General features: G+C 44.7%; 1 protein-coding gene across 4 annotated transcripts in view; it reads right to left on the reverse strand.

Moving 5' to 3' along the window:
• Window positions 1–451: 451 nt before the first annotated feature.
• ADCK1 (aarF domain containing kinase 1) overlaps window positions 452–27,681 on the reverse strand; it is a 147,600-nt gene continuing 120,370 nt past the window's right edge. For all 4 annotated transcript variants that reach the window (XM_074289881.1, XM_074289878.1, XM_074289880.1 and 1 more), the window contains 4 exons: window positions 10,272–10,421; window positions 8,314–8,511; window positions 3,538–3,731; window positions 452–1,355 (listed from right to left, as the gene is read on the reverse strand). In XM_074289881.1, the coding sequence (XP_074145982.1) occupies window positions 1,184–1,355; window positions 3,538–3,731; window positions 8,314–8,511; window positions 10,272–10,421 (714 nt within the window). In that variant the 3' untranslated portion in view covers window positions 452–1,183. The remainder of the gene's footprint in view (window positions 1,356–3,537; window positions 3,732–8,313; window positions 8,512–10,271; window positions 10,422–27,681) is intronic.

The following is a 27,681-nucleotide window of genomic DNA, read 5'->3' on the forward strand; positions in this document are numbered from 1 at the left end:
CCACATTCACTCACTATAGTTCTCTCTCTGGATGCAGACGGCATTTTCCATCCCACATCTATTGGAACTGTCTTGAATCACCACTTTGTTGAGAAGAGCCAAGGCCACCACAGTTGATCACGACATAATCTTGTTGTTTAGCTCATTTCACAGCTAAGACAATTCTTACCATGGCATCTAATTAATGGGTAAGATGGCACAGTGGATAGCACCTTGGGTGGGAATCAGGAAAACTCGTCTTCCTGAGTGCAAATCTGGCCTCAGACACTTACTAGCTGTGTGGTCCTGGACAAGTCACCGCACACAGTCTGCTGCAGTTTTCTCCTCTGTAAACATACCAGAGAAAAACATGGCAAACGACATCCAGAAAACCCCAAAATGAGGTTACCACAATTGGACGTGACTGAAAAAACGAAACGCCACCACAGCTCGGAGGCCCCAAAAGTAGATACATCAGGAGGTGGTTTGTATAACACCGGAGTTTTTATTGAAGCATTTACTGGATAGCAAACAGCAGAGGTTACCTGGACAGGCTTACAGCACAAATGGAGTGTGTTTAATTCCCAGAGGCCCTCGTCCTAATTCCCTACACCTGCTGGTACAGAAATGTTGGGAGGAGAGGAACGCCCGCTTTCTTTCCATCACCACTCTGGACAAGGGGGCATCCCAGGGAGAGGAGTGGTTTCTTCTGGCTCGTCCATCCTGATTCCCCTCTGGAGTCAAGGTGTGCCTCAGTAATGGGAGCACCCATCCAGCAGGGCAGGCTCTGGGGGAGGAGTTCTATAGTGGCCATGTAAAAGGCTGGTGGAGTTCTACCTCTGAGGTTCTGTTTTTGGGGGAAAGGAGGTGGACTGTGGGGAGTTGTGACATTAAATCCAACAGTGCCCTGTTTTGAGGAGGGGGAAATAACTGCTGGTGTTTTTTTCCTGCCCAAGTTTTCCTTTCCTTGCTCCAAGAGTCAAGATGAAAGGGAGAGAGCTGGTAGACTCTGTAACCACTGTGACAAGGTGACAAGATTGACAGAGGGGTGGGTGAACACATCATGGAGTACAGCCATAGAGAAGGTAACGATCCTGGGAGTCCCTCCACCACATCACTGGAAAGCAGAGCAGAGCAGAGTCCCCCTCCTGACCCACTCAACCCCGTGTCACCGTAGGGCAAGATGGAGGATGTGGTCTGCTGCTCAGTGTGGAGTAGGAGACAGCCAGTAGAACAAGGCAAAGACCCAGTTTCCCAGCCAGGACCCCCGCATGCGCAAGAAGAGTTCGTGCAGATTGATCTGCCACAGGCTGAGCGATTCCCCAAGAGATATCTGGGTCCTCTTGAGTAATGAGCAAGTCTGCTCCCTCTTGTGCCTGGGGGGAACAGAAAGAAAGTGGAGGGTAAGACAAATTAAAGATGGCTGCATTGCCCACCACCACCCTGCCCACCATGATCCCAGCTTCCAAATTATCAGTGTCAGTATAGTGACGGTCCTTTCAAACTAGGCTGCTGGAGCTACTCTGTTTTTTCGTAGGTATAAATTTCCCCCAGGCATAATTCTCCAAATAAGGCAGATGTGCTCCTCTATTTTTAATAAAGACAATAAATTTCCATTTACACAAAGATTCCCCAAAACTCAGGCATCATTAAGATCGATATAAATTGATCCCTAGACTTCCCACCTGTCATATCCACAGCAGAATATGATAACTTAGGTTTGTTTAGGACGTCCTTGAGGTCCTTCAAGGTAATTGAGGGTTTGGGATCCATTGTTTTCTAGATTCCTAGAAAGGCAGGATTCTGGCTCATTTTAAGGAGGAGCCTCCTAACCAGCACAGCTGTCCAAAAATGAACTGGGCTGCATTAGGAGATAGTGAGTTCCCTCTCATCAGAGGTCCTCAAAATGAGGCTTGTGCAGGGGCAGGTGGAAGGTAGATTTTCAAATTATTTAAGTCAAGGGTAACTCACATGAGTTTTTATTCAAAGGGTATTTTGCTGGATCTTAGTTCTTTCAAATCTGGTTATGCTCATTCTTAATTTATTTGGCTGAATTTGCTATTCCTCAATCATTCTTGGATAAATAGGTATCTTTGTCTAGTCTAGGGATAATACTTCTCAATCAGCAACTCATTCTTTTGATCTATCAGGGTTTTAATGTTTAAAAAAATTAAAGTTCCTAACCGCCCCTTCCTTTTGCATCTAGCAGTTTAAGAACATTCTCCCTTTCAAAGAACCTTCGGAACTGAAGAGATCTTCCTCAAAGATCCTCTAGTCTAATCTTATTTAGTCTAAGCTAGTTTAAAAACTAATTAGCCTAGCTAGCTAGTTTAATGTAGTTAAAACTTAAAGATCCTAGATTTCCCTTCCTTTTTGCCACACAGCAGTATAGGAAAATTCTTTTTTTCAAAGAATCTTCAGAATCTTTTGAAGGGCCCTTCCTTAGAGATCCCCTAGTTTAACCTAATGTGCTCCATAACAAATGATCATCAGCTTCTATGATTTTCAGTGATTGGGAACTTATTACCTTATAAGGCAACCCAACGAATTTTTGGACAGCTATAATTGTTATGATGAGTTTCCTCCCTATAATGAGCCAAAAATCTATCTTGTCTTTCTAGGAATCCAGAAGACAATGATACCTCAGGAAATTGTTGAATTCAAGCATATGAGACCATAACTTTAGAGCTGGCTAAGATGACAAGAAAAGATGATAAATGTTGGAGAAGATGTGGGAAACTGAGACACTAATGCATTGTTGGTAAAGTTGTGAAATGATCCAGCCATTCTGGAGAGCAATTTGGAACTGTGCCCAAAGGGCTATAAAACTATGCATACCCTTTGATCCACTGTGCTCACTACTGAGTCTGAATCTCAAAAAGATCATAAAAAAAGGGGAAAAGGATCCTATGTGTGCAAAAATGTTTGTAGCAATTCTTTTCACAATGGCAAGGAACTAGAAATTGAGTGAATGCTTATTAGTTGGGGAATGGCTGAATAACTTATGTTATATGAGAGTTATGGAATATTATTGTTCTATAAAAAATGATGAGCAGGATGATTTCAGCAAAGTTTATAATGACCTAAATGAACTGATGCTAACTGAAGTGAGCCTCATACACATAATAAGATTATGTGATGATCAAATGATGGATTTGATTCTTAATAATGCCAGTGATTCACAGCAATTCCAATAGACTTGGAATGGACAATAGCAATTACATCCAGAGAGAGAATTATGGAGACTGAATGTGGATGGAAGCACAGTATTTTCACCTTTTTATTTATTTGCATTTTTCTTTCTCGTGCTTTTTTTTCCCTTTTGGTCTGATTTTTCTTGCACAACGTGACAAAGAAATATGTTTAAAAGGATTTTTTTTTAACCCACATCAGGTTACTTAGAATCCTGGGGAGCAGGGAAATGAGGGAGGGAGAAAAATTTGGAACACAAATTTTTAAAAAATGAATGTTGAAAACTATCTTTACATATATTTGAAAGAATAAAATACTAGTGAAAAGAAAAAAAAAAGATGGGTCCTTGGGAACCCAACAACTTACGCAGCCAGGGCTCGGGTACAGCAGCGAGACATGTTGAGGAAGGAGCTGGCACTGGCCCGAGTAGACAGGGATGTCTCGATGCTCCGGAGTAGGTCATTAGTCTTAAGGATAAGCAACATTTGCCGGGGCACCTGATTAAGGAGCTGACTGATTTCTGGGAGGTAGGTTGCAGCATTGTTTCGAATCTCCACATCCTGAGGAAGAAAAACAGAAAATCTAGAGTCAGAATACAGGGGTTCAAATGTCATCTCTGCCACTTGCTAGCTGTGTGTGACGTAAAACGAATCACTACTCTCTCTGAGTTTCACATTCTTTATCTGCACAAGGAATATAATATTTATATGTATTCCCTATTTTATGGATGATCTGGAGAAAGGAAAACCTGAATTCAAATACAGTCTCCAGCACTTATTACCTTTGTTATCCTGGGGGAAATGGAAGGGACCCCCATTTGTAGGAAGCCTACTTTGTGCCAAGCAGTGTGCTAAGTTCTTTACAAATATTATCTCATTTGATTCTCATAGCAATCCTGGAAGGTAGGGACTACTAGGATCCCCATTTTATAGGTAAGGCAAAAAGAGTTAGTGATTTGCCCACCTATCTTCCACAATGGGAGAATCCAAATCAGTTCCAATTGATCAGTAATGAACAGAACCAACTACATCTAGTGAAAGAATACAGGGACCACAACATAGTATTTATACACTTTCTGTTATTGTTTGCTTACACTTTTGTTTTTCTTCCCAGGTTACTTTTACCTTTCTAAATCTGATTTTTCTTGTGCAGCAAGGTAACTGTATAAATATGTATACATATATTGTAGTTAACATATACGTTAACATATTTAACATGTATGGGACTACCTGCCATCTAGGGGAGGAAGGAAGGGGGAAGGAGGGGAAAATTTGGAACAGAAATTTTTGCAAGGGTCAATGTTGAAAAATTACCCATGCATATGTTTTGTCAATAAAAAGCTATAATAAAAATATAAATAAATAAAATTAAAAGTGATTTGTCCAGCATCACATAGCTACTAAGTGTCAAAGGCTGGATTTGAACTTAGATCTTTCTGTCTCCAAATCTAGTGCTCTTTCCACTTCAAAAGAGTTATCTCAGTTTCCTCATTTTTCAAATGGGATACTTAATGCAACTCCTCCCATGATTGTTATGAGGAAAATATGAGATATTTATTTAGCACTTTAGAAACTGTATAGTACACTGTTATAATTAATGTTGGTAAAGCACTTTACAAAGCTTAATACAAATATAAGAATTAATAATAAAAAAATTTGATTGGTTGACCAAGAGGCGCCACCTTTCAGGGTGATATAATGGAGAGTCTTGTCTTTAAAGGCAAAGGAGCCGGGTTCAAATTCTGCCTCTGTCATTTACAACTTGTGTGATCTTGGGCAAGTCACTGTTTCTCAAGTCAGCAAAGGGAACAATTAGGGAGATAAATCTGCAATGTTTGCTCAGAGTTCCCAGGATAAGCTTCCCTAGGAATGACAGGGACTTAGTACTACTAGAACCTCTGTGCCAGGGGCTTGGACCACATGTCTGACACCCTCACCCAGGGAAAGTGAGGAAAGGGTTACTATATTAAATTAAGTTGGATAAACTGAGAGAGCTTCAGTCTTCACAATGCCCCACACTTTGACTTTAATCTACCAAAAAAGAGACCTTGGGGAAATTGGGTAATTTTTCTTTATCAGACATTATTGTCTTTCTACAAATAGGAGAACAGAGGTACAAGTTAAATAACTTGCCCAAAGTGCCAGCAGGTAGTAAATGTCCTGAGGCAGGATCTGAACTCAGCTCTTTCTAACTCTAGTACTTTGCCCACTTATCTGCATGAGGAATTCTAAAATTGCTAAGTGAGGAAATAGGGCCCACACCGCCCCATCTATTTTGGGAGGATCACTACACAAGCACACACAAAAAAGGCAAAGCATTAATCTACTCAGCAGTGACTCTGGTTCATTCATTCAATCACTATCTAATGAGTGAGTCCTACAATGACCACTATGTACTGAGGAGGCTTCTAGTCCAGCCCTGGTTCCCAGCACAAGCTTCTTAAACTAGCTAACAGTCACTGGCCCTTTAAGGAACATGTGCGTGCTGTTAATGCCTGAGCTGCTCCATGATTTGACATCTCCTCCAGGCCGCTGCTATCAGACTGGAACATCTCAGCAAAGCCAGACACCCAAAAGCTAGCATGTTTTCTCTCTCCTGCTTTCTCCTTTCCTTCCCCCCTCTCTTTCTGTCTCTCCTTACTCCCCATTTCCTACTACTCTCTTATCCCAAACCAGCCACAACCCCACCCCCTTTGTGCCAGGTTAAACTAATGCCCACCTCCCTCAACCCCACTCAGATACCCTAGACTTAAAGCAGGAAAAGATAGTTTATAGACTAAGAGAATAGAGGCCTTCCTGCTCTTCCTCGAACAGGACAATCCATCTTCCGACTCCAGAGACTTGGCCTGGCTACCCCGTGCCTAGAATTTTCTCCCTCCTGGCTTCCACAGTTCCCTTCAAGACTCAGCTGAAATCCCACCTTCTAAATGAAGTCTTTTCCAATCCCCAATTCTCATCTCTCAACTGCTACTACCTTTTTTTTTTTTTTTTTTTTTAATATCTATCTGGATCTGTCAAGATAGATATGGAGATTTCGGTACCCTGCTACCTGTCTGCACATATTATTTTGTTTCTTTGTATGTCTTCTCCAGAATGTGAGCTCCTTAAGGTCAAGTACCCTGTTTTTGCCCTCCTCCCTTTTTTGGTGTCCCTAGCACTTAGCACAATGCCTGGCACATAGACTGATCAACTGATCCTGCCCAACATCACTCCTTTCCAGAACCAGAGATGACCAAACTAGGCTCTCCTGAGCCTTAGAGAAAATCCATCTGGAATATTGGGGCGGGGGGAGAAAGGATATCAGGTTCCATAGGGGAAGAGCACAGGACAGATCTGAGGGAAGCCCACAGGAACTATACCAAATGCGACCCATGCAAAACTGCTTCTCCACTTGGCAGATGAATCATTTTACTCATGCAAAAAGCCCAGGGTGGAAAAAAAAGGATACTAATGAAAACAAAGGCCTACTGGCAGAGTTCAAGGGAGTAGAAGATGTATAATAACCCGGTGTTTTGCTCTATAATCTTAACAGGCAGTTGAAATACAATGCATACACATGTAAAACAAATTGCTTACTACTGTCTCGGGGAAGGGAAGGGAAAAAGAGAGAGAATTTAGAACTCAGAATTTTTTAAAAAGAATGTTAAAAGGCATATATTTTAACATTTAACATACATTGAATTGCTTGCAATCTAGGGGAGGAGATGGGGGGAAGGAGAAGAAAATTTGAAACACAAGCTATTCAAGGTTCAATGTTGTCAAATTATTCTGCATATGTTTTGAAAATAATAAAGCTTTATTTTAAAAAATGTTAGAGGGCAGCTAGTTGGTGTAATAGATAGAGCACCAGCCCTGAGGTCAGGAGGACCCGAGTTCAAATCTGGCCTCAGACACTTAACACTTCCTGGCTGTGTGACCCTGGGCAAGTCTCTTAACCCCAGTCTGGGGGAGGGGAGGTTAAAGATTATCTTAAAATGTAACTGGGGAAAATAGTCTCTAAATTTTATAAAAAGAGGCACACACACAAAATACAATGAATGTACATACTGTAGAATGCAGGTTCAGAGAGGAACTAGCTTTTGAAGTCGTCATGGAAGATTTTAGGATTACTGATCCAAGGTTGGAAGGAGCCTCCGAAGCCATCTCCTCCAACTTTTTAAAACAATGAGGAAACTGAGACCCAGAGAAACTCCCTTAAGATCACAGATCTACGTTGTACAGACTTCAACAACAACACTATATGATGATCAGTTCTGATGGACGTGGCCCTCTCCAACAATGAGATGAACCAAATCAGTTCCAATAGAGCAGTAATGAACTGAACCAGCTACACCCAGCGAAAGAACTCTGGGAGATGACTATGAACCACTACATAAAATTCCCAATCCCTCTGTTTTTGTCCGCCTGCATTTCTGATTTCCTTCACAGGCTAATTGTACGCTATTTCAAAGTCTGATTCTTTTTGTACAGCAAAACAACTGTTTGGACATGTATACATATATTGTATTTAATTTATACTTTCACATATTTACCATCAATCTAATCTGCCATCTGGGGGGGGGGAGGGAGGGGAAAAGTTGGAAGAAAAGGTTTTGCAATTGTCAATGCTGAAAAATTACTTATGCATATATCTGGTAAATGAAAACTATTAAAAAAATCACAGATCTTGAATTATAATAGTAATTAGCATATATAATTATTATATATGTAATAATTATAATAACAATATAACATAATGTAATAATCTCAGAGGTCACCTAATCCAGGGCTTCTTAAACTTTTTCCACTTGTGACCCTTTTCTGACATGTCCCTGGATATATAAAATATATAAAATACACAAAAGACAAGATATACCTACGTAGGTATGTGACATAGATATCCAAATCAAACATTTACTAACGATGAGTCGCCATTCCACAACCCCCAATGAGGTTGGCGTCCCACAGTTTAAGAAGCTGGACCAGTTCAACCTTCTCAGATGGGCACACCACGGAATGATGGTGAGCCCCTCTCGTAGGAAGCACCGAAGAAGCACAGACTGCTCCACTGGCCCGCCACCTGGCCTCAGGGCCTGCCATCTCTCCCCGAGACCGAGGTGGGAGGGCATCTGGTTCTGCCCTGGGAGGAGGCGCGAGGACCTACCTCATTGTCAGTGACCGGCGCCTGACCGATGCCTTTGTTGACAGAGTCCCAGGACCGGGCTGTCAGCATGCAGGCAAACAGGGGGTAGAGCTCCCCTGCCCCTAGCTGCTGGCTGTATTTCTTCACATGCTTCATGTCGGCCTTGATCAGGGCCTGCCAGAGGTGACAGTAGTCCAGGCGGAACTCATCCGTCAGGATCTGCAGTCAGGGACGGAAGCAACAGGAAGTGAGTCTCGTATCCCTGCTGACCCCCAGAGCCCCGAAGGCCCCCCAGAGTCCCCTCTCCCTGAGGGGGTGGCTGGGAGGATGCCTCTCTGCCATCCAGACCCAACATCCGGCAGAAGGGACGGTGAGGCGATTCAACTTCGCCTGAGTTTTTCAAGGCTCCAAGGACTTAAGGAGGCTCCTGGTAACGTGTCCCAAGCCATGCTAACACCAGGACAATCCTCAGACCCTGAAGATTTATTTGTAGAGATCTTCTGTAAGATAAAAAGCATGCTCTCCCCTCTGGCAAAAATCACCTAATTACGGGACTAGTACCAGGTGTTCTCTGAGCGCGGACTGAGCGCAGACAAGTTCCGGTCCTGAAGTCCTGCCACGAGGCAAACTTGCCACGCTGTTTCTGCACCCATCCCTGCTGGGGGTCCAGCTCACCGCTCAGCATCGGTGTATGCGCTGAGACTTGTGGTCCCCCAGGAGGAGCAGGGCCTGGGACATGTGTCTAATCTGCCCCCTCTTTGCAAGCTGTTCCCCTCACTTCACAATTAAACTTCTGCTTGATTCCTGACTGTTTGCTCCACTGGGCCCCAGTCTTCCACAGATCAGACACTTCCCTCCCCTCCCACACATCCATAAATGGTCACTCCCAGCTCCCAGACAGAGCGTGAGGGAGATGATGGGATTCATGGGAAAGGACTCCAGAGGATCAGGGCAGATCATCCAGGCCAACCTCATCTAAGTCTAAATTCAGGGCTTGTCTCTCTAGACCTCATTTCACTCCCAAATGAATGGTGGACAATCTGCTTTCCCAGCCATTATTCAGAAAGTAAGAATTTCACTGAACTTCAGAGTGGAGTTAACAACCTGGGGCAGGAGCTGTTGACAAGGGGAATTTGCCCTTTTGGCATTGGGCACTTAATGGAGCCCAATTCTCACTACTGGCTCCTAGAGGACTCGTGTGCTTAGGACAGGGCAAGCATTGCCCTATGGCACTTCTCTGCCCAGAAACCTTCCTTGGCTCCCTACTTTCCACAGGATAAAATAAAAATCCCTTAAATCTGGCATTTATGACTCATCTAAATCTCACTGCAGCCTTTTCTTTTTTAAAAAAAATTTTATTTTTCCAAACACATGCAAAGATAGTTTTCAACATTCACCTTTGCAAAATTTGTGTTCCAAATTTTTCTTTCTCCTCCTCTCCTCCCTCCTAGACTGCAAGCAATGTGATATAGGTTAAACATGTACAATTCTTCTAAACATAGTTCTATATTTGTCATGTGCAGCCTCCTTTTCAAGCATTTATTTTATACCGTTCTTTTTGTGTATTCCACAATCCAGTCAATTGAATTCTTTTTTTTTTTTTTGAGACCAGGATTAAGTGGCTCGCTCAGGATTACATAACTAGTAAGTACCTGAGGCTGGATTTAGACTCCACTCCTCCTGACTCCAGGACTGGTACTACCCAGTGAGCCACCTAACTTTCCCCTTATCTATTCTTGAAACTCACCCAGTCCACTCTTGCCTCCGTGTATTCATGCAGGGCATCATTCCTAAGGGGAGCATGCTTTCTCATCTCTACCTGCGGAAACTCCTCAAGGCTCATTTCGGATGCTACCTTCTCAGTGAATGCTCCCCTGATCCTCCTGCTAAAGATCAATCTCCAGCAGTGTTTGTAGAATTTATAAGATACAATCCCAACCCTGTCTCTGGAGATGGGGTGAGGGAGGTGTTCTACTCACCTGGTACAACCCATGATCCAACAAAATAATCTCCACCTTCCCGGTTTCTGGACACTTCCTCACCAGCACGTTGCCTGGGTGTGGGTCACAATGCACGAAACCATTGACGAAGATCATCTCGCTGTACATCTTTCCCAGTTGTTGGGAGATCTGACAAAGCAAAAGGTGAGGGATGAAGCTCCCTTTGGGCTGCGATTGGAAGACTTGCAAAGTGCGCTTCGCATTTGTTCCACCCCATCCAGTCAGTTAATAAACACGTTATTACGCACACGCTACGGGCAAGGCGTCGTCATTATTGGAAGGAGAGAACAAAGGGGCTAGAAGGAGTCGAGCAGAAAGAAACAGTGTCAGGGTGAAGCTGATGGTTGGTGAGCCTGCAGTGTTTGAGTTGAGGATGTATAGAGTAGAGGGAGAAACATTCAAGTTCTTCCAATGACAAAAACTGTCCTCTGTTCAATTGTTTTTTCACACCATTTCAAGTTTTCTTGGCAGAAACATTGGGGTTGCTTGCCATTTTCTTCTTCAGTCTATTTTACAGATGAGGAAACTGAGGCAAAAAGTTAAGTGATCTGCCCAGGATCCTTTCTGAAACTTCCTTCCTACCCCTCACTTCTCTCCCCTTCCCCTTCTCCCTCTCTCCTCATCCCTTCCCTCCCCCACGTCAGAAGGCACAATGGCACCTGGGGGTGTGCTGGTGGCTCTGGAAATAATTTCAGTTCTTTCTCATCTTAAGCCTTTTGCTTCTACACCATATTTCTTCTCCACTTCCTCTTTGCAGGAAGAGAAGCCCAGCACTGCAACGTATGGATGCTGTGTAAAGGTGAGACTGGGGGTTCTCTGGGCCAAAGGGGTGGCAGAAAGACCATTCTCCAAAGAGCCTAGCCAGGGGGATCAGAACAAAAGGCTGCTAGGAAGTAAAGCTCGAGTCCTGAGGTTCACCAGGCCCTGGCTTACTCCCCGCCCAGGGATTCTGAGCGAGGGAGAATCTGGACCAGATTCTAAGGGATGAGCAGAAAACAGTGTTTCTCTCTTTCTCCTCCCCCTCTTCCCCCCTGCATCCCTCTCCCATGCCCTCCCTTCCTGAGTCCAATGCTAATCTGATTTATGATGTCTGAACAGATGAAATGACACTGGAGAGGCCATTTAAATCATCCTGTCATTGCTGACTTCCCTGCCCCCAGTGGCAGCCTCCTTATCTCCGTTCCCTTTTTTATTAAAGCTAAAAGCCTTTCTGGAGCAAGGAAACATTCCCCCAGAACAGAGCCAACTCTAGGCCAGGCTAGGTCTGTCCATGTGTCTTCCCAGAACAAACAGATGCTTCTATAAAGCAGTCTCTATATCACACGCTTTACCCCTTTTCCTCCCTCTCTGGAATCAGGTGGATGCCTTACCCCGCCCCCCCCCCCCACAGCCCTAGGCAAACAGGGACTGTTAAGGGGAAAATCAAAATATAAGAGAAAGTAATAGGAAAAACCAGAAAATCAATTTGGGAAAAATGCAATACAAGACACCCCTCAAATCCTACAGCGAGAGCCCAGAGACATCTGAGCACGTCTGGCTAAATCAACACAACACAATAGAGGCCTGGCTTCCTTCAAGGGTCAGCTCCCCTTCCAAAAGAAGTCCTTCCTAATTCCTCGGGGGGAGCGCTTAGGCAGAGACAAAGAAAAAGTCTTCTCAGCACTGTGGTTAGACTATACAAATCCATTACCTCATCTATTTTCTTTCCTTTTTTTTTTATAGCTTTTTATTTACCAGATATATGCATGGGTAATTTTTCAGCACTGACAATTGCCAAGCCTTTTGTTCCAACTTTTCCCCTCCTTCCCCCCCACCCCTCCCCCAGATGGCCGGTTGACCAATACAAACTCATTTATTTTCAACCAATAACTCTGAGAAACAGAAAAACAGCTATCTTTACTGTATTATTATAATTCACCTTACCAGGGGAGAGTACTTCCCCATTTTAAACTCCGTCTGCCTCAGCTTCCTCATCTGTAAAATGGGAATGATCCTGCCTGGGGATGTTGTGAGACTCAAGTGAGATAATAACTGTAAGTACTTAGTACGGGGTCTGACATATAGTGAAGGCTATGTCAATGAAGGTTACCGCTGTCATTAACTCAGACTCATCCGAGTCCCGGAATTACCTTACCTGTTTCCCAGATGAAGAGACCTGAAGGGGCTCGGCGCGTTGTAGGGCGTTCCCAAAGTCTCTAAGAAATGATGGAGGGGAGGAAGAGGAGCTGGGGGGGGAAGAGGAGCTGAGGGGAGGAAGAGGAGCTGAGGGGAGGAAGAGGAGCTGGGGGGGGAAGAGGAGCTGAGGGGAGGAAGAGGAGCTGGGGGGGGAAGAGGAGCTGGGGGGGGAAGAGGAGCTGAGGGGAGGAAGAGGAGCTGAGGGGGGGAAGAGGAGCTGGGGGGGGGAAGAGGAGCTGAGGGGGGAAGAGGAGCTGAGGGGAGGAAGAGGAGCTGAGGGGGGGAAGAGGAGCTGAGGGAGGAAGAGGAGCTGGGGGGGAAGAGGAGCTGAGGGGGGAAGAGGAGCTGAGGGGAGGAAGAGGAGCTGAGGGGGGGAAGAGGAGCTGAGGGGGGAAGAGGAGCTGAGGGGAGGAAGAGGAGCTGAGGGGGGGGAAGAGGAGCTGGGGGGGAAGAGGAGCTGAGGGGAGGAAGAGGAGCTGAGGGGGGGAAGAGGAGCTGAGGGGAGGAAGAGGAGCTGAGGGGGGGAAGAGGAGCTGAGGGGAGGAAGAGGAGCTGAGGGGGGGAAGAGGAGCTGGGGGGGGAAGAGGAGCTGGGGGGGGAAGAGGAGCTGAGGGGGGAAGAGGAGCTGAGGGGAGGAAGAGGAGCTGAGGGGGGGAAGAGGAGCTGAGGGGAGGAAGAGGAGCTGAGGGGGGGAAGAGGAGCTGGGGGGGGAAGAGGAGCTGGGGGGGGAAGAGGAGCTGAGGGGGGAAGAGGAGCTGAGGGGAGGAAGAGGAGCTGAGGGGGGGAAGAGGAGCTGAGGGGGGAAGAGGAGCTGGGGGGGGAAGAGGAGCTGGGGGGGGAAGAGGAGCTGAGGGGGGAAGAGGAGCTGAGGGGAGGAAGAGGAGCTGAGGGGGGGAAGAGGAGCTGAGGGGGGAAGAGGAGCTGAGGGGAGGAAGAGGAGCTGAGGGGGGGAAGAGGAGCTGGGGGGGAAGAGGAGCTGAGGGGAGGAAGAGGAGCTGAGGGGGGGAAGAGGAGCTGAGGGGAGGAAGAGGAGCTGGGGGGGGGAAGAGGAGCTGAGGGGGGGAAGAGGAGCTGGGGGGGGAAGAGGAGCTGGGGGAGGAAGAGGAGCTGGGGGGGGAAGAGGAGCTGGGGGAGGAAGAGGAGCTGGGGGGGAAGAGGAGCTGGGGGGGGAAGAGGAGCTGGGGGGGGAAGAGGAGCTGAGGGGAGGAAGAGGAGCTGGGGGGGGAAGAGGAGCTGAGGGGAGGAAGAGGAGCTGGGGGGGGAAGAGGAGCTGAGGGGAGGAAGAGGAGCTGGGGGGGAGGGGGGAAGAGGAGCTGGGGGGGAAGAGGAGCTGGGGGGGAAGAGGAGCTGAGGGGAGGAAGAGGAGCTGAGGGGAGGAAGAGGAGCTGGGGGGGAAGAGGAGCTGGGGGGGGAAGAGGAGCTGAGGGGAGGAAGAGGAGCTGAGGGGAGGAAGAGGAGCTGGGGGGGAAGAGGAGCTGGGGGGGGAAGAGGAGCTGAGGGGGGGGGAAGAGGAGCTGGGGGGGGAAGAGGAGCTGGGGGGGGAAGAGGAGCTGAGGGGAGGAAGAGGAGCTGGGGGGGGAAGAGGAGCTGGGGGGGGGAGCCTTTTTGACCCAAGAGCGGTTCTCTGCCTCCACCGCCAGCAGAGAGGGTAAGGTCTGTGGAAACGCTTCCCAGTGCGGGGGCTGGAGGAGAGGCCTGGAATTCTTGGCCAGGAAAAGGGAAGCTGACAGCGAAGAGGGAGAAGAACACGGACGCTGTAGCGCCTATGAAGGGCTTTCTATGGGCCAGACACTCTTAAGCGCTTTACAATTCTTTTATTACTTGACCCTCCCACCCACCCGCAGAAGTAGGTATTAATGTCATACTTATTTTGTAGACGAAGGGGTGGGGGCACTCTCCTGCGTCCCTGTGTGCCCGTGTATACACCCACATACGCACACGGATGGACAGACATACGGCTCATGGGTTTACACACCCCCTCACATACACCCATATATAAACAGCACAACCTCCACACAAACATACCCGCAGCCTCATGTGCAGTGCAGTTTCCTCAGCTGGGTGTTTGGGGACATGGGCGGGGGGTGGGAGGGTGTGCATTGACGGTGTCCGTAACTGTGGAACTTGTGACTGTCGGGCCGCCACTGGGTGATGTAAAATTCTGTCTGTCTCTCCCCAACCCGACCCCCGGGAAGGCCCCGGCATCTCTCTATCTGCTTCTTCCATGCATTCATTTGTGCTTATCCACTGTGCTAACCATGTGGCCCGCTCTTTTTAACTGCAGCTTAACTGCAAAGTGTCAGAAGAGTAGTCACTAAGTGAACTGTAACTTTAAGCTTTTTCTTTTAAACTTTCCAATTTATTATATTTTCTCATTCACTCCTCACAGCCAATGTGTACAATAAGAAGGGCAGCTGCTATTCGGCCTTTCTGACAAGTGAGGAAACCGAGGCACAGTGAGGTTAGCAACTCGGCCAAAGTTCCTGCGCCCCACTGGCCCCCGCTGCCGCCGGGGTCCCCACCGAGCTCCAGCTTGTCCAAATTTCCTCAGATGGCATACTGATCCGATAGTTTTTCTTCCTTATGATGACTGGAAGCATGACCCCCGACCCAGAACTTCCGTGGAGACGGCAGCAGACGGCCTCTGGCCGAACCGTTCCGCACGCTTCCCTGTCCCTTTCCAGACCTCGGGGAAATTCCTGACCTGCCCTCATCATTGGTGACTTCTTAGCACAGAAGACTTCCACGTCATGCTCACTCTGTCTCCCCCTCCACTCGCTCTCTGGCCTTCTCCTCTCTCCTCACCTTTCCAGACCCCTCTGGGTTTTCATCATCTCTCACCGGGATGTCAGCTCCTTGAGGCAGGAGCTGTCTTATTCACCAGCATTGGTATTTCCAGCTCCTACCATAGTGCCTGGCGAACAGTAAAGCCTTAATAGTGCTCTGGCTAGCTGGCTACAAATAAAAGAAGGATCACCATATTTGCAACATCTATTGCACGAAATTCTTTTTAAAAAGTTTTTGTGGGGAAAAAATGCATTGTAAGCCCCGCGGTATTGAGAGACACAAGAGGAGTTATCATTACAGAGTTCCACAGAAGCCATCTCGCTCATCCTTACCTGCTAGGTTTCCATAGAGAGAATAAGCCAACGCGGTTCATTTTGTGGTATGATTTAAAAAAAGGGAATGATTTGGAATCACCTTAGTTTGCTTTCCTGTGCTCTGTACTTTGTGGGATCCTCAGGGCTAAAAGAATTAGCCTGAAATTGCACATTTAGAAGCATGCCACGGGAAGTGGATAGCTCTAACAACTGCTAGAAAAATGAACTGACATTTGTTGCTGTACAGCCAAGGTAACAATAGGTCTCGCAGAAAGACAACACCCCAACTCTAACAGGCCTCTGACCACCACCTCCACTGCCTGATTTCTCCTCCCTTTCAAGGCTGCCATTGATAGGATAATAATATTATTGATTTAGAACTAGAAGGGAGTTGAGAAATCACTGTGGCCCAATACCCTTCATTTTATAGCTAATTCTGAGATAGTTGCCACTACCCACAAGCCCCAGAAACATTACAGGCGCTTCCTAAATTAGATCCATAATCACTCAAAAGAATTCAAAAGAGTCCAATCTAGCTGTTCCCGTGGGAGAAACCAAGTATATAAAGAATGCCTTTTGTCCAGATGGTGATACGAGCTGGAAGGACAAGCTATATAGTTTGCCTATCAATACGTATCTCTTGAGTAGATACTGCAAAAGGATAATGTACTAAACAAAAGGAGAGAGGGCCAGACTACCTTTGGGAAATCGCAAAGTTCTTTTGATACACAAGCTTCTTCTTTGAAATAAAGGCCTGTTGTTTTTTAAATTAATTTCTTAAGTGAACAGAAATCTATCTCCTCTCTGTCTCTTTTTTCATCTCTGTCTTTCTGCCTGTCTTTCTCCATCTCACTCCTTTCTTTCTTGCTGTCTCTGCCTGCCTCCCTTCCTTCCTCTCTCTCCCTCCCTCTCTGTCTCTGTCTCTCTCCCCCCCTCCCCAAGTAAGAAAAGCAAAACCCCTGTTACAAACATGTACAGTCAAACAAACAAAAAATGTCCCCATGGGCCATGTTTAAATAATATATATGTTTCAATCCGCACTGTCTCATTAGGAGGGGGGGTAACGTGTTTCATCCTGAGACCTTGAGAACTGTGGTTGGTCACTGTGTTAATCAAAATTCCTGAGTCTCCCAAAGTTGTTCGTCTTTGCAATATTGTCGTTAATGTATATACATTGTTCTCTGGTTCTGCTCACTTCATTCGGCACCATTTCATACATGTCTCCCTAGATTTCTATAAACCGTCCCTTCCATCATTTCTTACAGCACTCCGGTATTCCGGTCGCATTCATGCGCCATAACTTGTCCATCTGCTTCCCAATCAGTGGGCACCCCATCAGTTTCTAATATTTTGCTACCACAAATTCTGCATTTCTGTACGTGGGAGTTCTTTCTCTTTTTTTGATCTCTTTGGGGCTTAGCAGCGGTATGAATGAATCGGAGGTTAGGAACTACTTTATAACTTTTGGGGCATACTTTCAAATTGCTTTTCAGAATGAATGAACCAATTTGAAGCTCCACCAACCAGGCATTAATGTACCTGTTTTCCCACAGTCCCTCCAGCATTTGTAATTTTTCCCTTTTTTTCCCCTGTTGCTTGTTTTGTTTGTTTGTTTCCTTGTTTGTTTTTAACATACATATTCTTTGGGTAATACTGGAAGTTTATGGCTTCCAAAGCTGAAGCTGAAAATCTCTCCAAGAGCAACAGAAAGGCATATAGTAGGTATGAACAAGGAATATAATAAAATATTAGAACTGAAAGAGATATCTTCTTCACAATTACTTTATTTACCATATGAGGAGACATCAGAGGGCCTGAGTTTGAATTCTGGCTATGCTCTTCAAGGTGAACTTGAAAAAGTCCCTTAACCTTTTGACTTCATTTTCCTTATTTGTAAAATGACTAAATACACTAACTTCTTTCTTTTTCTTTCTTTCTTTCTTCTTTCTTTCTTTCTTTCTTTCTTTCTTTCTTTCTTTCTTTCTTCTTTCTTTCTTTCTTTCTTTCTTTCTTTCTTTCTTTCTTTCTTTCTTTCTTTCTTTCTTTCTTTCTTTCTTTCTTTCTTTCTTTCTTTCTTTCTTTCTTTCTTTCTTTCTTTCTTTCTTCCTTCCTTCCTTCCTTCCTTCCTTCCTTCCTTCCTTCCTTCCTTCCTTCCTTCCTTCCTTCCTTCCTTCCTTCCTTCCTTCCTTCCTTCCTTCCTTCCTTCCTTCCTTCCTTTTTTTTTTTTTTAAGAGGGTAGAGCCTTCTAGGACCATGAGCTTGATTTTTTGAATTCGAGAACATTATGAAATACAAAATGGATAATTTTGATTATATTAAATTAAAAAGAGGTTTTGCACAAACTAACCCAATGCAGCCAAGATTAGAAGGGAAGCAGAAAACTGGGGGGAAAAACATTTTACAGCCAGTATTTCTGATAAAAGTCTCATTTCTTTCTTTTTTTTTTCCTTTCTGAGGCTGGGGTTAAATGACTTGCCCAGGGTCATACAGCCAGGAAGTGTTAAGTGTCTGAGGCCAGATTTGAACTTGGGTCCTCCTGATTTTAGGGCCAGTGTTCTATCTACTGAGCCACCTAGCTTCCCCTCTCATTTCTAAAATATATAGAGAACTGAATACAAATATATAGAGAAAGAATACAAGTCATTCTTTAATTGATAATTTGTCAAAGAATATGAACAGACAATTTTCAGATGAAGAAATTAAAGTTATCTATAGTCATATGAAAAAATGCCCTAAATCACTATTGACTAGAGAAATGTAACTTAAAACAATTCTGAGGTACCCTCTCACATCTCTCAGATTGGCTAATATGACAGGAAAAGATAATGATAAATGTTGGAGGAGATGTGGGACACAAATACATTGTTAGTGGAGTTATACAATGATCCAACCATTCTGGAGAGCAATTTGGAACTCTGCCTAACGGCTGTGCATACCCTTTGATCCAGCAGTGTTACTATTGGGCTTATATCACAAAGAGTTCTTAAAGAAGGGAAAGGGACCCACATGTGCCAAAATGTTTGTGGCAGCCCTTTTTGTAGTGGTAAAGAATTGGAAAATGAGTAGATGCCCCTCAGTTGGGGATGGCTGAATAAGTTATGGTATATAAATGTTATGGAATATTATTGTTCTGTGAGAAATGATGAACAAGCTGATTTTAGAAAAGGCCTGGAAAGATTTATGTGAACTGATGCTGAGTGAAACAAGCAGAACCAGGAATATATTATACACAGCAATAGCAAGATTGTGTATAAATAAACTTTTGAGTAGAAAACATCTGCATCCAGAGAAAGAACTACAGAGACTGAATGCAAATCAACATATGCTATGTTTACTTTTTAAAATCCTCTTTTCTTCTATTTTTTCCACTTTTGTTTTGATTTTTCTTTCCAACATGATTCATAAGTCTATATTAAAAATCAATGTACATGTATAACCAGGAATAATGTAAAACATTTTTTTATATGTAAAAGGGAAACAATAAAAAATATTAAATTAAAAAGTAAGAAAGAAGATAGAATTTTCTAGGTCCGTGAGCTTGATTTTTTGATTCCAAATAAAATTCTGTGGATTTTTTAAAAGATCAAGGAGAAGATCTGAATATTTAGAAAGGAGAAGTTGGGTATTAAAAAAGCTCAGTCAAAAATGGGTTATGTCCTACTAATTCATTTTCTTTTTTGTTGTTGTTATTAATATAATTACTGGTGGCTGACAAGGGTAATGCTAAAGCCAGAATTTATCTAGGTTTCAGTAAAGCATTTGATAAATTCTTTCAAGATATCCTTGGGGTAAAGGTTAACAGAGATGGGTAGGAAGAGAGTAAAGTTATATGGATTCAAAACCAATTGAATAAGCAAAAGCAAAGAATAGTCATTAATAGATTGTTGTCAACACTAATAGAATGCTTCCAATAAATCTCCCATTGGTCTTCCGCTCCTTGGATGGAAGTACAAATGGTATCAAACAATCAATAAGTATTTATTAAGCACCTACTATGTGCCAAGCCCCATGCCAAGTGCTGAAAATTCAAAAAGAAGCAAAACACAGTCCCTGTCCTCGAGGAGTTTACAATCTAATGGGGGAGACAACATATCGAATTTGTGAATGACACAATGCTAGAAGTAGAAAGGACAGTTAATCTGTCGAGTGACCAAATTCAAGATCCAAAAGTGTTCCAATAAAAAGGATGAAATTTAATATGGATAAATGCAAAATCTTACAATCTTGTTAAGAAAATCAGCTACATGATTATGTACAAGACAGAGGAAGCATGATAAAGAAACAATTCATGAGAAAAGATCTGGGGGTTTTAGAGGACTGCAAGTTCATCAGGAGTCAGCAAGGAAACATAATATTCAAAAATGGAAAATGCTTCATGAAGAAAGGTGCAACATCTAGAACAAGGGAGATTATTGTCAGGCTCTCTTATACCCCAGTCAGACTAAATCTGCAGTATTATGGCTCAGTTCTAGCTATCCCGTTTCGTGAAGGACACTAAGTCAGAATCATGTCTGGTGGGGGCAGCCAGGATCATGGAAGAGACTATGAATAAAGGAAGATTTATTAAGCACTCACTATTTGCAAAACACCATGCTAATCATTGGGGATACATACAGAAAAACAGAACACTTCTTGTTTTTAAGGAGCTCCTTTTCTATATTATTATTCTATAAGAAATGATGAGCGGTGATTTCAGAAAAGCTTGGAATGACTTACATGAACTGATGCCCAGTGAAGTGAGAAGAACTAAGAGAGCAAGGAATGCAATAACAACAAGATTATGTCATGATCAATAGTGATCACTCGGCTCTTTTCAACAATGAGGTGAACCAAGATAATCCCAGGAGACTTGTGATGGAAAGAGCCGTCTGCATGCATCCAGAGAGAGAACTATGGAGACTGAATGTGGATAGTATTTTCACCTTTTGTTTGTTGTTGTTATTTGTTGTCATTTGCTTCCCCCCCCCCTTCTTGTGTTTTTTCCCTTTGCATCAGATTTTTCTTGTGCAGCATGATGACTATGAAAAGATATTTTTTAAAACTGCACATGTTTAAGCTGTATCAGATTGTTTGCTGTCTTGGGGGAAAGGAGGGAGAAAAATTTGGAACACAATGTTTTGCAAAAATAAATGTTGAAAACTATCTTTTATGTATTTGGAAAAATAAAATACTGTTAAAAATAAAAAAGAAGCTCCCATTCTAATGAGAAGACATCATATATAGATTTTAGCTCTAAGTCAGATGGAAGGATTCCATCACCTTTGGGGTGCATCAGCAAAGCACATGATAAAACATCTATGATTGACAGATAGAACAAGTAATAAGCACTTAGGATGTATGAGCCATAGTACTAAGCACTGGGAATACAATTACAAAGCCAAAAGAAAGGTAGTCCTAACCTTCAAGGACCTAACATTCCAACGGGGGAAGAGAACGCATACAGGGAGCTAAAAATAGTGGAAAGGTGCATAATGGGAAGAAGGTGGAAAAGTTCAAAGTCAGACACAGAACCAGGAGAGGAGTGGGCGTGGATGGCTAGCGTGTTCTCCTTAAAAGCAGTTCTGGGCAGTGACTCTCCAACTTGAGGAGGGGGCCACAGAGCTTCTGAAGGCACCTGTCTCTGTGGTGGGAAAAGCTGAGATGGTTAAAAAAAAAAGTCAGAGGTAGAGGAGTCAAGCTGGGAGAGAGAAGACTTAGTCATTTCTACTGATACAAACATCTGGGGAGCCAAGGACTTTGGTTAAAAAAAAAAAATCAAAAAACTTTTTTCTCTGCGATTCAGGAGCTACAGTGGCTAAAAGGCAAGGGTTATAGTACATGTAGACACCACTACCAAACCTTATTTGCCTCAGTTTCCCCATCCATAAAATGAACTGGAAAAAGAAATGGCAAAGCAGTTCAGAATTTTGCCAAGGAAACCCCAAATGTAGTCCTGAAGAGTCAAACATGACTGGAAAAATGACTCAACAAAAGTCACTGTCTAGGGGCAATTAGTTCACGAAATAGAGTGCTAGGCCTTATCAGGAAGAGTCAGCTTCCTAGGTTCAAATCCGGTCTCAGATACGTATTAGCTGTATAAGCCTGGCTAAGTCACTTATCCCTGTTTGCCTCAATTTCCTCAAGTGTAAAATGAGCTGGAGAAGGAAATAGCAAACCATTCCAGTATCTTTGCCAAGAAAATTCCCAAAGGGGGTCACAAAGAGTCGGAGACAACTGAAGAAACAACTAAAGCTATTCCCAGGGCTCCTGGGCCCAGCATCCACAGCTTTCCCTTTGAGGTCTGAGGGCAGGTTGTGGTGAAGGCGGGAAGTGGATTGACTCTGGGCACACGGGGCATCCTGCCTTACCTCAGGATCCCTGATTTTACCATGAAGATTGTTTGAAGAAAATTGGGGATGTTTGGCCTGGAGAAGAGAAGACTTAGAGGATGTACGCAAGCTATCTTCCAATATTTAAAAGGCTTTTACGTCATAGGGGCACTGGATTTATTCTGCATGACTTCAGAGGGCAAAATTTGGAGCAGTGTGTGGAAATTGGGGAAGTTAACAAAAAGTTTTCAATGATTTGAAGTCGGAGGTCCCTTTGATTGCTGGTCTTCGGGCAGAGGCTGGATAATGATTTTCAATAATATTACTTCAGGGAATCTTGGTCAAGTACAGGTTGGACTAATTGATCTCTGAAGGGTCTCTTTTAAGTGAGATTCCAGGATTTTATGATTAGACACTCCCTGAAGTTTCCCCCGCTGAAGCATGAATGCTCTCTGAGGTCTCCTCCAGGTCTAAATTCAATAATCTTTTGAAATAACTTGAGTAAGATCATATAATTGGTTAAGTGGGAAAATCTGGATCAGAACTCAATATTCCTTATTGTTTATCTAGTGCTCTTACTACTCTGCCACTGATGTTCATCTGAATCAAATTTTAGCTGTAAACAATACTTAGGAAGGGAACACACATTCAGAGGCATCTCATCCCTCCCTCTAAGGGCTTTTAGGGCCTCCATGAAATAACTCTCTGGGGCGCCCTAATGCGCCCAGGAGAAAGGGACTCATCCTCTTTGAGGGTGTTTACTAAGACATACTGGGTGGGTACTAGACCATCGAGACAGGCTGGCAGGGCAGAAGAGGGTTCTTCTGCCAATAGTAGTCTGAAAACCCTCCCGACTCTTCATCGATCAGCTCTTGATGCATCAAGGAATTCTTTCCAATTCCCAACAGCCCCGATTCATGCTTCAGAGCACAGCTGCCAAAATGCCCCGGGAGTCACCTCATCCAGTGAATGCACCAGGGAAAGAACTAGGGGCTGGCCCTCTCTGAAGGCAGGGGAAGGGAAGAGACAACTTGTCGGGATCCTCCTTCCTCGTGGCTCTACAAGGACTCCGTAGACTAAGGCAATAATCATTCAGAGGAGACACCTTGTCTGAGTTCTGTCGGGAGACCAAGGAGTCCGTGGCTAACCAACAGCGTTAACTTAGCAGAGCAGTACACTTCAAGGAGGTGACAATTCCCTTAATTTTTCTTAGTAAAAAGAATGTGCAACTCATGTAAGTAATTTCTAAGTAATGACACAATAGCGTTATTCTGTTAACAGTAGGGGGAAAAACTGGAGTCTATAAAAAGGCTGAGTAAAGAATTAATTTAGTAAATAATATTTAAATCAAGGAGTTATTTTTAGATTTTTCTCAAAACTAGAATTGACTGAAAGTCTTTAATTATTCCATAACTGCTTGGATTAATTTGGAACCACCCCCAAAAGGATAGTCTATTTTTGTTCTCAGGAGTGTTTCAGAACCAAGACCAACACCACCAAGGGAAGAAGTAAGCTAAGAAACCCAGAAGACAAGGAAAAGAGAGCCAGGAGTTCCTAATACCAGTCCAATGTCTGACACTAGCTCCTCTCAGGTTGGTCTCTTTAATCCTTTCCACCTCAGTTTTCCTCATCCACAAAATAGGTGCACAGACTCCTCCCTAGATATCTTCCAATAATCCCCCCACCTTTTTCAGCAGACATTTTATTGGCAAGATCAGGAAGAAGGCCAGAGGCTATAATTATACACAGGGAACAGCCTAGAAATCCATCTACTGTGCGGTTTCCCATAAACATTGCCAAGCTTTTAAAGAGAAGTTGGAAAAAGAGGAATACTATTCCCCCCCCCCCCCCCCGAGGCTGGGGTTAAGTGACTTGCCCAGGGTCACACAGCTAGAAGTGTTAAGTGTCTGAGACCAGATTTGAACTCGGGTCCTCCTGAATTCAGGGCCACCTAGCTGCCCCCGACTTTATATCTTTTCAGCTGCTCTGATGCAACCTCCAGAGCATCCCCTGATGCCGTCCCTTAGGAGGAAAAACTTAAGGAAACTACTACCTGTTTCCACAGTTTCCCCCTACTGGGGGACAGGTAAGGGAAGGACAAGAGAATACATGCGGTCTCTTGTTGCTGGGCTGTTGGTTGGTTTGTTTGAGACGTCCCTGTCTCCCCTCACACCCTGCCCTTGTGGCTTGATCCATGTCTATGATTTGGGGTCCCTGCGCTCAGGAAGAGGGAAGTGGGCCGCAGAAGGAAAGGGAAGGACACTCCGAGGCCCTTGAGGAAACAGTGGCTTATATGTATGTAGTAGCTGACTTGCATTACTGCATTTGATTGGCATAATAATCTTAAGCGGTAAGTAATGTGATATTGTTATCTTCCTATAACACAAATGACAAGGGTGAATGTAGGCAGATATACCAAGCTCCTAATTCTGCTTCAGTCCCCGTGAGTGCCCTGCCACAGTGCAAGGACACACCCCGACCGAGTCCCTCACCTGTCCTTGCCCCACTGCGCACAAGCTTAGCATCCCCCGAAAGGAGCTCATCACGCGCTGCTGTGCTGGAGACCCTCGTGCACGGCCACCGTCTCCTCTCTTCATCTGGATCCCCACCTCTTACCCAAGGGTTATCAGTCAGTCAATAAGCACCTACTACGTGTCAGGCACCGTGAGGGATACCAGGGATACAACAAGAGTCAAAAAGGTAGCTCCTGCCCTTCAGGGGGCCACAAGCTAAGGGAGGAGATGCCATGCAAACAATTCTGTACAAACCAGCTATAAATAGGAAATAATCAAGAGAGGGAAAGTTGCCAGAATTAAGAAGGTTTGAGTAAGGCTCCCTGCAAAAGGTGGGATTCTAGCTGGGACCTGAAGGAAGCTGGGGGAGCCAGAAGGAAGAGTAAGGAGGGAGAGCATTCTGGGCAAGGGGAATGCAAGAGAAAATGGCCAGAGTGGGGAGACAGACTGTTCTTCTCATGCTAAGGACATGTATCTAGCATCTTTCCAGTGGTTTGGCTATTAAATGTATGTTTTCTCTCTTCATTCTTATTTAATCCGTGTAAGGAAACGAAAGGGTCTCAGCCTCAGTTTACTCATTTGTACAATGCGGGGGTTGGACTAGGTGACCTCTCCAGCTTGAAATCAGTGCTCTATGATCCTCAGACTTTTAATACCTGGCAGACAGAGGAGTTCAGAAAGGTTAGGCAGCTGAGCCAAGGTAAGAGCGGTGGTACAGTACAGCGTAAGAGGGCTCGCTTTGGAAGCCAGGGTTTGAACCCCAGCCCTGTCCATTCACTGTCTATGTGATCTTGGAAAAAAATTGCTTAATCTTGCTGGCTTCAATTGTTTTATCTATAAAGTGAGTGCACAGCACCGGATGACCTACGATCCTGGAAAGAGTCAGATTTAGAAACACACAGTGTCCTCCCAGAAACGGTGTTGCTTATTTGAGAGTCCCATGCTGAGAGACACAAATTAAAAAAAAAACGTTTTTTGGACTTTAACGCTAAGAGGAGTCTTTCTATATACAAAGTGTAACAGAAAAAGAGGCTCGTTCATACAACAACAATCTGTACCACATACAGCTTGGTTCCGCCTACAAGTATGTAACTAATTCAATCTGTTATTTTCAAAGCTGTCCAGCTTTATCTGTTTCCTACTGACCTTCCTTCTGTTCTCTTCTTTGCATTTAAAAAAATGCTTCCATGGCCTGCTTTTATTAATTTTCTTTTTAAAAATTTTTGTGATTCTATTGCTAGCTTTTATCTCCATCCCCCAACTTAATATCCCAATTTCTTCCAAAAAACTTTCTGAGAGAGCAAAAAAATTTCTCATCTCTAATAAGCATAGTCAGGCAAAACAAATTTTCACATTGGCCATGTCCAAAACGGCGCCTGTCTGGGGGACAGAAGTGGAACATCTTTTTCTGCTTCGGGGTAGCTTTGCCTCGTGAGCAGGAATTATCATCCTTTTCCTACTCTCCTTCCCAGACTACTTTCTTCCAGAGGTAGCCAATGGTCCTCTGGTGCGGCGTCCAGTCAGCATCCTCCCCAACCCACCGTCCCCGACTCTCTCCTGTTCCCCTGTGCTAATTTCCCGCAAATTAAATTGGTCCCCAGTACCAGCAGGATCCTAAACACACTCCCTGAAATCCAATTAACCTTCGATAAAGGTCTGCCAATCAATAGTAGTTCTTTGGCTCAGGGAGGCAATATTGAACCCGGAGAAACAAGCTGCAACCCGACCTTTACTCTTAACAAGATCAATGAGAGTCACTGTCGCCAGCCCTTAAAGTAATTGGCAAATATGATCCTGGATTAAGCCCGAAGCGATACCTGCTCTGATCTAAGCAGACAAAAACAGATGGGGGCCGGACAGGGGCCAGCCCCCGCTGGTCTATGACGGGCAGGTGATGGAGCTTCGGGATAATCTGCCGTGCTCCTAGAGTGCTTAGGTGTTCCAGCAGATTCTGGACCCTAACGTCAGCCTGAGGGAAGACAGAGCAGGGCAGCCAAGCTTTTACCCAGTCTCCTCTCATGATGAGGATAAGAACAGGGACCAGACCCTGGACTTATGATTTTATTAGCACAGGGAGCCTCAGGTGAGTGAATTCCCTTTAACAGAGCACTTCCGCAGCAACTAACAGTCACTCAGAATTGCCTAGAGTGGAAGTATCAAACACACCGGCTGAATGCTGCCCGGAACTCTCCCTGGTGGGGCCGGAGCCAGATTAAAATGTAAGGGCAAATACTGAACAAAGTAAATAAAAATACAATAAGACACACAAAGATCCTTCTGTCCAGATTAGGGACCCACGTTCCTCTTCGAACTTGATGTCAGCGCCGAGGAATTAAGTAACGATTAATAACGATGATAACGACAGCTACCATTTCTGTATCACTTACGATGTTCCAGGCACTGTGTAAGCCCTTTACAATCGTTTGTCTTCCCAACAAGCCTCATTTTACCGATGAGGAAACTGAGGCCAACGGGGATTAAGGGCCTTGCCCAGGGTCCCACGTCAGGGTCTGCCAGAGGCGACTTACCTCAAGCTCTCGAGGGCAGACCTCCAGCCACGAGCCATATGGTCTTTCTGATAATAACAAATAGCTCACATTCATATCGGGCTTTGAACGCTGGGTTTGGCCGAGGACTTGGGTTCGAATCCCAGCTCTGCCCTTTGCGACGTGTGTGACTTTGGGCACACTCTCCTGTCTCTCCCGCCACGAGGAAGGCAGCCATCAGAGAGCAGAGACCTGCGAGGGTGGGACTCAGGCTGGCAGCCCAGGTTAGGCTGCGAGGAGGACGGGACAACTCAAGCGAAGGGGGTGAGTACGGCTTGACAGCGGACTTGGGGGAGCCCAGAGCCCCTGAGTCAGTCAACAAACGTTTGCTAAGCGCCTACTATGTGCCAAGCCCTGTGCTAAGTGCTGGGTATGTAAAGAAAGGAAAAGGCTGTCCCTCCTCTCAAGGGGCTCTTAATTGATCATAAAAACAAATTATTTGTGGGGTACAATGGAAATGTAATCACAGAGGGAGGCATGAAGGGGATTGGGAAAGGCTTATTAGAGAAGGGATTCTAGTTGGGACTGGAAGGGAGCCCAGAGAGCCAGAGGTGGAGATGAAGAGGGAGGGCATTTCAAGCATGGAAAAAATGCAATGAAAAGGTTAGAAGATGGAGCATCTTGTGTGAAGAACAAGTCACTGCCATTAGATTGCAGAGCACCTTGTGAGGTGAGATAGAGGGAGAACAGTGAGAAAGTGAAAAGGCAGGAAAAGCAAAGGTTATAAAGGGCTATGGCAAAAGAGC

Source organism: Sminthopsis crassicaudata, chromosome 2 (genome assembly GCF_048593235.1).
Source record: "Sminthopsis crassicaudata isolate SCR6 chromosome 2, ASM4859323v1, whole genome shotgun sequence".
In the NCBI taxonomy this organism is placed as follows: Eukaryota; Metazoa; Chordata; class Mammalia; order Dasyuromorphia; family Dasyuridae; genus Sminthopsis; species Sminthopsis crassicaudata.